This window comes from Eimeria tenella, genomic scaffold, assembly GCF_000499545.2.
Source record: "Eimeria tenella Houghton genomic scaffold, Eth_scaff368, whole genome shotgun sequence".
In the NCBI taxonomy this organism is placed as follows: Eukaryota; Apicomplexa; class Conoidasida; order Eucoccidiorida; family Eimeriidae; genus Eimeria; species Eimeria tenella.
In genome coordinates, this window is record NW_013544610.1 from 1 (window position 1) to 9,284 (window position 9,284).

A 9,284-nucleotide genomic window follows, 5' to 3' on the forward strand; every position below is an offset into this window, starting at 1 on the left:
CTGCTGCTGCTGGCGCGCAGGGCTCTGGAGAGCGAAGCAGCCCCCGTGGTGGTGATGGCCACCAACAGAGGCATCACCACCATTCGAGGCACTGACTACAAATCTCCCCACGGAGTTCCGCTGGACCTTCTCGACAGAACCCTCATCATCGCCACAGAACCCTACTCCGAGCACGAAATGATGAAGGTGCAGCAGCAGCAGCAGCAGCAGCAGCAGCGCAGGAGTAGCAGTTGTAGCGGCAGCAGTAGTAGCAGCTGGTGCAGCAGCAGCAGGCAGCAAGTGTAGCAGCGGCAGAAGGAGGAGTAGCAATAGCCCGAGTAGAAGCAGCAGCAGCAGCAGCAGCAGCAGCACGAGCAGCAGGAGCCGCGAGAGCGGATGTTGTTTGAGCGTTCGAGGCACTACCAAGTGCAGCTGGCGTGCGGGCTGTTCGCCCTCGCCGTTTGCAGGCCTGGCCGTGGCCGCGGGCCGAGGGCTAGGGTTTAGGGTTTAGGGTTTAGGGTTTGGGCGTGCGCAGATAATAGAGCTGCGGGCGGAGGAGGAAGACGTGGAGCTGGAGGGCGAGGCGCAGCAGCTGCTGTGCCGCGTCGGACTGGACAGCTCGCTGCGCTACGCGCTGCACTTAATAACAGTGGCGAGTTTGGTGGCGAAGAGAAAAAAGAAAACTTCCGTGGGACTCGACGAAGTCCGCAAGGTCTACAGCCTTTTCCTCGACGTCAAGCGCAGCACCCAGTACCTCGTGGTGCGCAGCAGCAGCAGCAGCAGCTGTAGCTGCAGCGGTCGCGGGTGCAGCAGCAGCAGCAGCTGTGGCAGCGGCAGCAGCAGCAGGTGGAGCTGCAGCAGCCGCACGTGTAGCAGCAGCAGCAGGCGGGGCAGCAGCAGCAGCAGCAAGTGTAGCAGCATAGTGGCTGCAGCGGTAGCAGGTGTAGCACCAGCAGCGGCAGGTGTAGCAGCAGTTGCTGCAGCAGTAGCAGGTGTAGCAGTAGTAGCGGCAGCAGCAGTAGCGGCAGCGGCAGCCGCTGGAGCAGCGCCTAATAGAATGCAGTAGAGTTGAGGCAGCAGCAGCAGCAGCAGGTGTGGCAGTAGTGCGGCAGTGGCAGTAAGAGAGAAGCAGCAGCAGCGGCGACGACCGGCGCTGCTGCTGCTGCTGCGCGCATGCAGCCGGCGTGTCTGTACAGCTGCGCGTTTTGTTTGCTGCTGCTTCTGCTGCTGCTGCTTCTGCTGCTGCAGGAATACCAAAGAGAATTTATGTTTTCCGAACTCACTGAACAAGAAACTGGAGATGTCACAATGCGAGAAGCAGAGGCCCCCAAGGTCTAACGAGGGGGCCCCCAGGGCCCCCGGGCCAAAGAAGGGGCCCCCCGGGGCCCCCAAGCCCTCAAGGGGGGCCCCCCACTCGGGGGCCCCCTGTGAGCATCAGCTGGGGCCCCAGTTCCTGCTGCGGGGGCCCCCAGAGCTGCAGCAGTTGCTGCTGCGTGCATGCGCCCTTTGCTGCTGCTGTCTTTGCGGCGGGTTTCGCCTGCTGCTGCATGCATGCCTCTTAGCGCTGCAGCGGCTGCTGCGCTGCAGCAGCTGCAGCAGCAGCGGCTGCTGCTTTGCGGAGCCCCAGCTCCCCCGCAGCTCCTCTTTACGCCCCAACTTTCCCGCACACTTTTATTTATGTTTGAAGATTGACAAAATGTATAAACATTAAATTCAGATAAGATATATAAATATCAAATTTGGGTTAAATATATAAATATTTGATATGGAAAACGCACATAAATATTAAATTTAGATAAACTGTATAAATATTAAAGTTTGACAAAATATGTAAATTATTAAATATAGACAAAATATATAAATATGTATTTCCTTGTGCGGCCCAAATGCACATATTCACAATACATATATAGGTATACATATATATATATATACATATATATATATATATATATACCTATAAATGTATATATTTGTGTAGATATGTATTTGTAGATATACATTCATATGTACATATGTATATATATGTACATAAATATTTGTGTTTCCGTCTTCTTGAGGGTTTGGTGAGGGTTTAGGGTTTATTGAGGGTTTAGGGTTTAGTGGGCATCTAGGAGTAACGGGAGTGACGCAGGCTCTCAGCGGCTTTCTTTCTTTTCAATTAAACCAAATTGAATTAAATTAAACTAAATTGAATTAGATTGAATTAAATCGAATTAAATTGAATTAAATTAAATTAAATTAAATTGAATTAAATTTGTTTTACTTTATTTTGTTTTATTTTGTTTTCCTCTTCCTTTGCTGCCTCCTGGTGCCTCTGTTGTTACCGGAGTGCCTCATTTAGATTTCATTGGCTGCAGTTGCTGCCTTGTGCACCTGCAGCGTCAAAATAAGTCAAAACAAAAACAAAAAACGAAATAAGAAATTAAAATAAATTAAAATATTTATTTTTTCAATAAAAATTGCAGCAACTGAAAAAAGAGCCGCAGAAATAGAGCCTTTGGAGCGGCAGCAGCGCAACTTTGCTCTGCAGCAAACAGCTGCTGCTGCTGCTGCTGCTGCTGCTGCGCTGCCCGTAAAGGCTCCAGCAAAGTACTCTCTGCGCAGCTTCTTGCATACCATCAACGGCTGCTGCTGCTGCTGCTGCTGCTGCTGGGGATTTGCTGCTGCTGGCCTCCTAAGCTGCTGGTGATGCGTGCCAGGTTTAGTTGGGCCAATTCTTTTCCTGATGAATTCAAAATTTTGAATTAAAAAAACTAAAAACGAAATAAATAAAATAAAAAACAAATAAAACATAACAAAGAGAATGAGAGCCCCGGGAAATGAAACACAACAACCCCACCAGTGCGTGTCCCAGCAGGGGGTCTTTTGGTGACCCTGCAGCAGCTGCAGCAGCTGCAGCAGCTGCAGCAGCCGCATCGACTCTTCTATGCTTTCCCTCTAAATCTTTTAAATTTGAAAAAATGAATTAAAAATAAAAACTTAAAAGACAATAGCAGGGGCCCCCTCTCAAGCCAGCTTCCTTGGGGGGGCCCCAGCAGCAGCAGACAAAAAAACACATAGCGCTGGGGTCCCCTGCTGCTGCTGCTGCTGCTGCTGCTGCTGCTCCTGCTGTTGCAGCGAATCCCTCTGCACAAGAGCAGCTGCCTGCTGCTGGGGACTACCAAAGAGGGGACCGCCGCAGCAGCGGCTGCTTCAGCGAAGGGCCCTCACCTGCAGCAGCAGCAACAGCAGCAGCAGCAGCACTTACCAAACTAAAATGCCAAGGCTCGTCTAGGGGCATGCAGTCATGCCTAGCGAGGAGCCTCATTCAAGGTCCTATGAGTTTTTAACGGCAGCAGTTCCCAGCAGCAGCAGCAGCAGCAGCGGCAACTGCGGAGCGCGCAGCGATGAACACCGCAGCAGCGAGGGCCTGCAGCACAGCCGCAGGCGCAGCAGCAGCAGGCGCAGCAGCAGCAGCAGCAGCAGCCGTGTCACAATGGAGGGTAGCCCTCACAAGGGCTCTCCTCTGCTGCGGCTCCAGAAGCGTGGGAAGCGCAGCAAGCGCTGCAGCAGCAGCAGCAGCAGCAGCAGCGAAGGAGACACCACCGACAGCAGCAGCAGCAGCTGCAGCAGCAGCCCAGTCCGCAAACTTCAAAGCAGCACTAATCCCACGCGGGGGGCCCCCAGAAGCAGAAGAGGGGCCCCTGCTGCTGCAGGGGGGTCCCCCAAGAAGGCTGTAGCAGGTGGGGGGCCCCCCCTGCTGCCTCGAGGGGCCCCCAGCGTGTCTGCTGCAGCAGCAAGATTTGAGTGCTTCTTTTATGAGCCCCTAGCAACAGGAGCGAAGGCGGTGGTTGCTGCTGCTGCTGCTGCTGCTGCACCTGCTGCTGCGCTGCAGCTGGCAGCAGCAGCTGCTGCGCCCTTTGTCTCAGGCCTCCTACAGCAAGAAGCAGCAGCAGCAGAAATCGGGGAGGCCATTGCTGCGCTTCCGTTGGCTGAAGCTCTGGAGACGTGCTTTTATGGCACAGCAGCAGCAACAACAGCAGCAACAGCAGCAGCAACAGCAACAGCAGCAGCAGCAGAAGATGATGAGACTCCGTCTGCTGCTAGCGGATCACCTTCGCTAGAGCGTTTGGCGGACTTGCTGCTGCTGTTGTCGGCAGCAGACTGCAGCCAGCAGCGTCAGGGGTGGGAAAACATCCGCGAAGCAGTTGCTGCAGCAGCAGCAGCTGCTGCTGCTGCACCTGCTGCTGCGTCTGAAGCAGCAGCTCCCCCGGGGGCCTGGCGGGTCGTTTCTGCTGCTCTCGGGCTTTGCATGCAGCGCGGAGGCCTTGGGGGGAAGTACGCAGCCATAGCCTATTTAAGGTTTTTAGGGGTAAGTACTAGCAGCAGCAGCAGCAGCAGCAACAGCAGCAGCAGCAGCAGCAGCAGCGTCGTAAGTGCCTGGTGAGTGGTGGGCGCTGCCTACAGTCGCATAGCTAGCTGGGCAGTGGCGCAGTTAGCGAGCCAAGGATGTGGCTAGCTGGCTTGGCTAGCTAGCTGCAGCTTGGCTAGCTGGCTGCAGCTAGGTTAGCTAGCCACGGGTTGGCTAGCTGCCAGGGTGTGGCTAGCTGTTGCATGGCCTGAACAGCCGTTATGGCTTGGCTAGCTAGCTGCAGCTTGGCTAGCTGTTGGGGCTCAGCTAGCTAGCTTTGTCTTCGCTAGCTAGCTGCCGCTTGATTAGCTGCTATGGCGTGGCTAGCTAGCTGCGTCTTGGCTAGCTAGCTGTGGCTTGGCTAGCCTGGCTAGCTGTTATGGAGTGGCTAGCTAGCTGGGGTTTGGCTAGCTGTTATGGCTTGGCTAGCCAGCAGTCGCTTGGCTGGCTAGCTGTGGGTGGGCTAGCTAGCTGGGGTTCGGCTAGCTGTTATGGTTTGGCTAGCTAGCTGTGACTTGGCTAGCTAGCCTTGTCGTGGCCAGCTAGCTGTGGCTTGGCTAGCTAGCCGTGGCTTGCTTAGCTGGTTTTGCAAGCTAGCTGTGGCTTGGCTAGCTAGCTGTGGCTTGGCTAGCTAGCTGTGACTTGGCTAGCTAGCTGTGGCTTGGCTAGCTGTTATGGTTTGGCTAGCTGGGTGTTTTCGTGTACTTGCAGCTGCAGGTAAATGACCGGCAGGAGCAGCAGCAGCCCGAGCTCGAGGGACAGCTGCTGCAGCTGGTGCTGCGGCAGCTGCAGCAGCCTCTGCTGGGAAGGGCCATTCCTTGGCAGCAGCAGCTGCAGCAGCAGCAGCAGCAGCTGGAGCAGCAGCAGCAGCTGCAGCAGGCGGAGCGGGCGCGGCTGGCTAGCTGGCTGCAGCAGCAAGAGCCCCCTTCCCTTGCGGCGATTGTGTCGCTGCACCTGGCTTTGCTGCTGCAGCAGCTGCAGCAGCAAAGTCTGTCGTGCAGCAGCAACAGAGAGGCCCTTCGGCTGCTGCTGCGGCATGTAATGGAATTCGTGGGCAAGACTCAGGGGTTCACAAGGCAGGCGCAGGCTCTAAACCCTAAACCGTAAACCCTAAACCCTGAACCCTAAGGGTTCCCTTCGACTGCTAAACCCTAGACCCGCGGCAGCTGCTGCTGCATCTGCTCTGGCCTGTCTTTTGTCTACAGGGAGGTTCTGCTGCTGCTGCCACTGCTGCTGTTGCTTCGCGTCAAGGAGCTGCGTACGAGACACCTGCAGCAGCAGCAGCAGCAGCAGCAGCAGCAACCGATGCAGCAGCAGCAGCAGCAGCGGCTGGCTCCAGGGTCAGCCGCACTAGATGAGCCAGCTTTTGCAGCAGAAGAACAATGGCAGCACGAGCTGCTCATGCCCCAGCATGAGCAGCAGCAGCAACAGCAGCAGCAGCAGCAGCAACTTTTATTTCTGCTGCCCCTCTACCAGGGAGGACCTAATGTAGATTGCCTTGCTGCAGCAGCAAGCGATGTGCTGCTGTCAGTGCTGCCGCGGCTCCTCCAAGAGCACCTGCAGCAGCAGCTTGATGCAAGCGCAGCAGCAGCCGATGGAGCAGCAGCAGCAGGTACTGCAGCTCCACCATCTTATGGGGGCAGCGAGCAGCGGCAGCAGCAGCAGCAGCAGCAGCGGCTTGTGGACTTAGTGCTGCAGGCTGTGTCAGGATGCGGAGAGCTGCTGCTGCCAGAGCTGCTGCTGCACCCCTTGCTGCTGCTGCAGGCCCGCCTGGCTGACTTGAAGGACCTCAGGGTAGCAGCAGCAGCAGCTGCTGCTGCTGACGTGGACCCAGAAGAAGCGGCGCTATGTGGAGGCACAGACAACACTGAATCTACTTCACCAGCAGCAGCAGCAGCAGCTGCTGTTGCTGCCCCCAGTGCAGCAGAACTGAAGAGGCTGTCGGAGCTGCAGCAGCAGCGCGAGTTGGCTGCAGACCCATTTGTGGCGTTTCTGGGGAGCTTCTGTTTTGGCTGTCTGCCGAGCAGCACAGCAGCAGCAGCAGCAGCAGCAGCAGCCTGCTGCGCCATCATCAGGTGCTGCGTTCTGCAGGAGGCGCTGCAGCTGAAGAGCAGCAGCTGCAGCCTGCTGGACAAGCTTGAGCAGGAGCACCAGCACCTGCAACAGCAACTCCAGCAGCAGCAGCAGCAGCAGCAGCAGCAGGAGCAGCAGCAGCAGCAAGAGCAGCAGCAGCAGCAGGGAAGGCGCCGCAGAGTGCTCGAGAGATTTTTGCGTTTCATTCTCATTCCTTTGCTGCGAGCCTCCCGCTTGGGCCAGCGCCTGCTGGGGGTGGAGTTGCTGCTGCAGCTGCTGCATGCACCTGCTGCCAGCAGCAGCAGCAGCAGCAGCTGCAGCAGCAGGCTTGACAAAGGGAACGGCGGTAAGGCTGCTGAAAGGGGCGCGCTGCTGCTGGAGCCTTTGCTGGAGGACAAGAGAGAGAGCGGAGGGGTGCTGCTGCTGCAGCAGCTGCTGCTGCCGTTTGCTGCTGCACTTGAAGACCGGCAGCCTTTGATTCGTGCCAGGGCCATTGAGGCGCTGCCTTCAGTTTGCGGCGTCCTGCTGCGTGCTGCAACAGCTACGCAGGCAGCAGCAGCAGCAGCAGCAGCAGGAGCGGCGGCAGCAGAAGCCCGGACACTGCAGCACCGGAAGGCGCAGCAGCAGCAGCTGCTGCTGCTGCTGCTGCGGCCCTCTTTGTTAGAAGGGCTCACGGTCAGCTGCTTGGAGCACAGCAAAACTGTTGTGCGGAGAGGCGCCTTGCTGGCGCTGCAGCAGCTGCTGCCGCTGCTGCTGCAGCACTTGCTGCTGCTGCAGCAGCTGCCGGTGCAGCCGGGGCCTCTTCCCGCTCTCTCTGGAGAGTCTCCTGAGGAGGAGAGCGAGAACGAGGCAGCTGCAGCAGCAGCAGCAGCAGCAACTGCAGCAGCAGCAGAGAAGTCGATTGCTGCTGCAGCAGGACATGAAGGCTGGGGACTCTTTTTGCTGTTGAATTGGAAAAAGGCAGCAGAGAGGTGTAAAGACAGCTCAGTGCTGGTGAGGAGGCAGGCGATCAGCGCGCTGCACACATTTGCTGCCACCGCAGTACACAAGCTGCAGCAGCAGCAGCAGCAACAACTGCAGCAGCGACAGCAGCAACTGCCGCAGGCGGATGACCTGCTGCTGCAGCGCACGGACCAGCAGCAACCTGAGGAGCATGAGGAGCAGCAACAGCAACACCAAGAACTGCAGCTGCTGCCGGCAGTGCAGCAAACAGAAGGTGCTGCTGCAGCTGCAGAAGAAGCCACCGCTGCTGCTGCTGCTGCACTAGTCAGCAGCATCTGCAGCACGTGGAGGGACTTCGTTTTGCGAGCAGCGACAGCAGCAGACGAGGAGCCGATGGTGAGAGAAAAGGCTTCTGAATTGGCACAGAAGCTGCTGCAGTGCGACAGTAGCAGCAGCAGCAGCGCAGCAGCAGCAGCAGCAGCGGAAGCAGCAGCAGACTTGGTCATTAGCGGCGCAACTGACGAGCACTTTGAAAGTTTGAGGCGCTTCTTCTCAGGCTGCTGCAGCAAGCGGTGGGTCTTGCTGCTTGGGGACACATCGCTGCTGCTGAAACCCCTGGCAAGGGTTTAGGGTTAGGGTTTAGGGTTTAGGGTTTAGTGTTTAGTGCTGCGGTTTCTACAGAAATGGAATGGCAGCAGAACGGCTCAGGGAATGCGTCCGCAGCGTAGCAGCCCCAGGGGTTGCAGTGAGGAGGCTGCTTGAGTTGCAGGTGTGGCAAACTGCTGCTGCTGCTGCTGCTGGAGAGCTGCTGCTGCTGCTGGAGAGCTGCTGCTGCTGCTGGAGAGCTGCTGCTGCTGCTGCGGGAGAGCTGCTGCCTTTGCTGCTGGAAAGCTGCTGTCTTTGCCGCTGGAGAGTTGCTGCTAGTACAAACAAGCGGCTGCTGTTGCTACAAACAAGCGGCTGCTGTTGCTGCAGGGCTGCTGCTGCTGCAGCTGCTGCAGCTGCAGCTGCTGCTGCTGCAGCTGCTGCTGCTTCTGGCGTGCTGCTGCTGCTGCTGGTGAGCTGCTGCTGCTGCTGCAGCGGAGCAGCTGTGTCACGGTTTGCTGGGTGGGCGTTGTGTGTCTTACTACTTCAGGGCTTCTTTGACTGGGCAAATCAAACTACAGTGGGAGTCCGAGACGTCGCAGTCGTCGGCAGGGTAAGCAGCAGCAGCAGCAGCAGCAGCAGCAGAATGTGTGGGGCCTCTGAAAGCCAGACAGCCGAGGCTGCGGAGGCGGCCGTCGCAGCGTGGCGTAAAGTTGCTGCAGCTGTGCGGCAGCAGCAGGAGCAACAGCAGCAGGAGCAGCAAAGACGGCTGGACTCCCAACTGCAGTCATTGCAAGACCAGCAACAGCAAGAGCCGCAGCAAGAGCAGCAGCAAGAGCAGCAGCAGCAGCAAGAGCAGCAGCAGCAGCAGCAAGAGCAAAAGGAACTGCTGTTCGGCACAAAGTCAATGTTGCTGCTTGAACTGGTTGAATCTGCTGCTGCCTCTGCGTCGGATGATTCTCGTGCGGCTGCTGCTGCAGAGCTGTTGCTGCTGCTGCAGCAGCTGCTGCTGCCGGTTGACTTTGTTGCTCCCGCTGTACGTACTCTGCTGGCGCTCTCAAAAGGGCTCGTGTATCTGCCAGAGACCTCAACATTTGCTGCTCCTCCCACACAGCAGCAGCAGCAGCAGCAGGGGGGCAGCTGGACACAAGCGCTGCTGCAGTGCACGCGAGAAGGCCTGCAGCGGGAGCTGAAGAAGATGATATGTCGGGCTGGAGCGTCTCTGCAGCTACGTACTGCATCAGCAGCAGCAACACCAAGAGCAGCAGCAGCAGCAGCAGCAGCAGCAGCAGCAGCAGCAAACGGCACTTTA

The 9,284-nt window shown here is 57.4% G+C and overlaps 2 protein-coding genes across 2 annotated transcripts; both read left to right on the top strand.

The window, feature by feature from the left end:
• Positions 1 to 54: 54 nt before the first annotated feature.
• On the top strand, positions 55 to 1,317 carry ETH_00020905 (TIP49 domain-containing protein, related; the record flags this gene model as incomplete). Its single annotated transcript, XM_013379628.1, has 3 exons — positions 55 to 186; positions 515 to 739; positions 1,228 to 1,317. The coding sequence occupies 3 exons, from the start codon at positions 55 to 57 to the stop codon at positions 1,315 to 1,317; spliced, it is 447 nt and encodes a 148-aa protein (XP_013235082.1).
• A 1,951-nt stretch (positions 1,318 to 3,268) lies between these two features.
• ETH_00020910 (uncharacterized protein) lies at positions 3,269 to 9,177 on the top strand (the record flags this gene model as incomplete). Its single annotated transcript, XM_013379629.1, has 5 exons — positions 3,269 to 4,333; positions 5,084 to 5,439; positions 5,578 to 7,959; positions 8,069 to 8,156; positions 8,523 to 9,177. Coding segments are annotated over 5 exons (4,546 nt in total), but the record flags the coding sequence as incomplete, so codon positions are not given.
• Between the last annotated feature and the right edge of the window lie 107 nt (positions 9,178 to 9,284).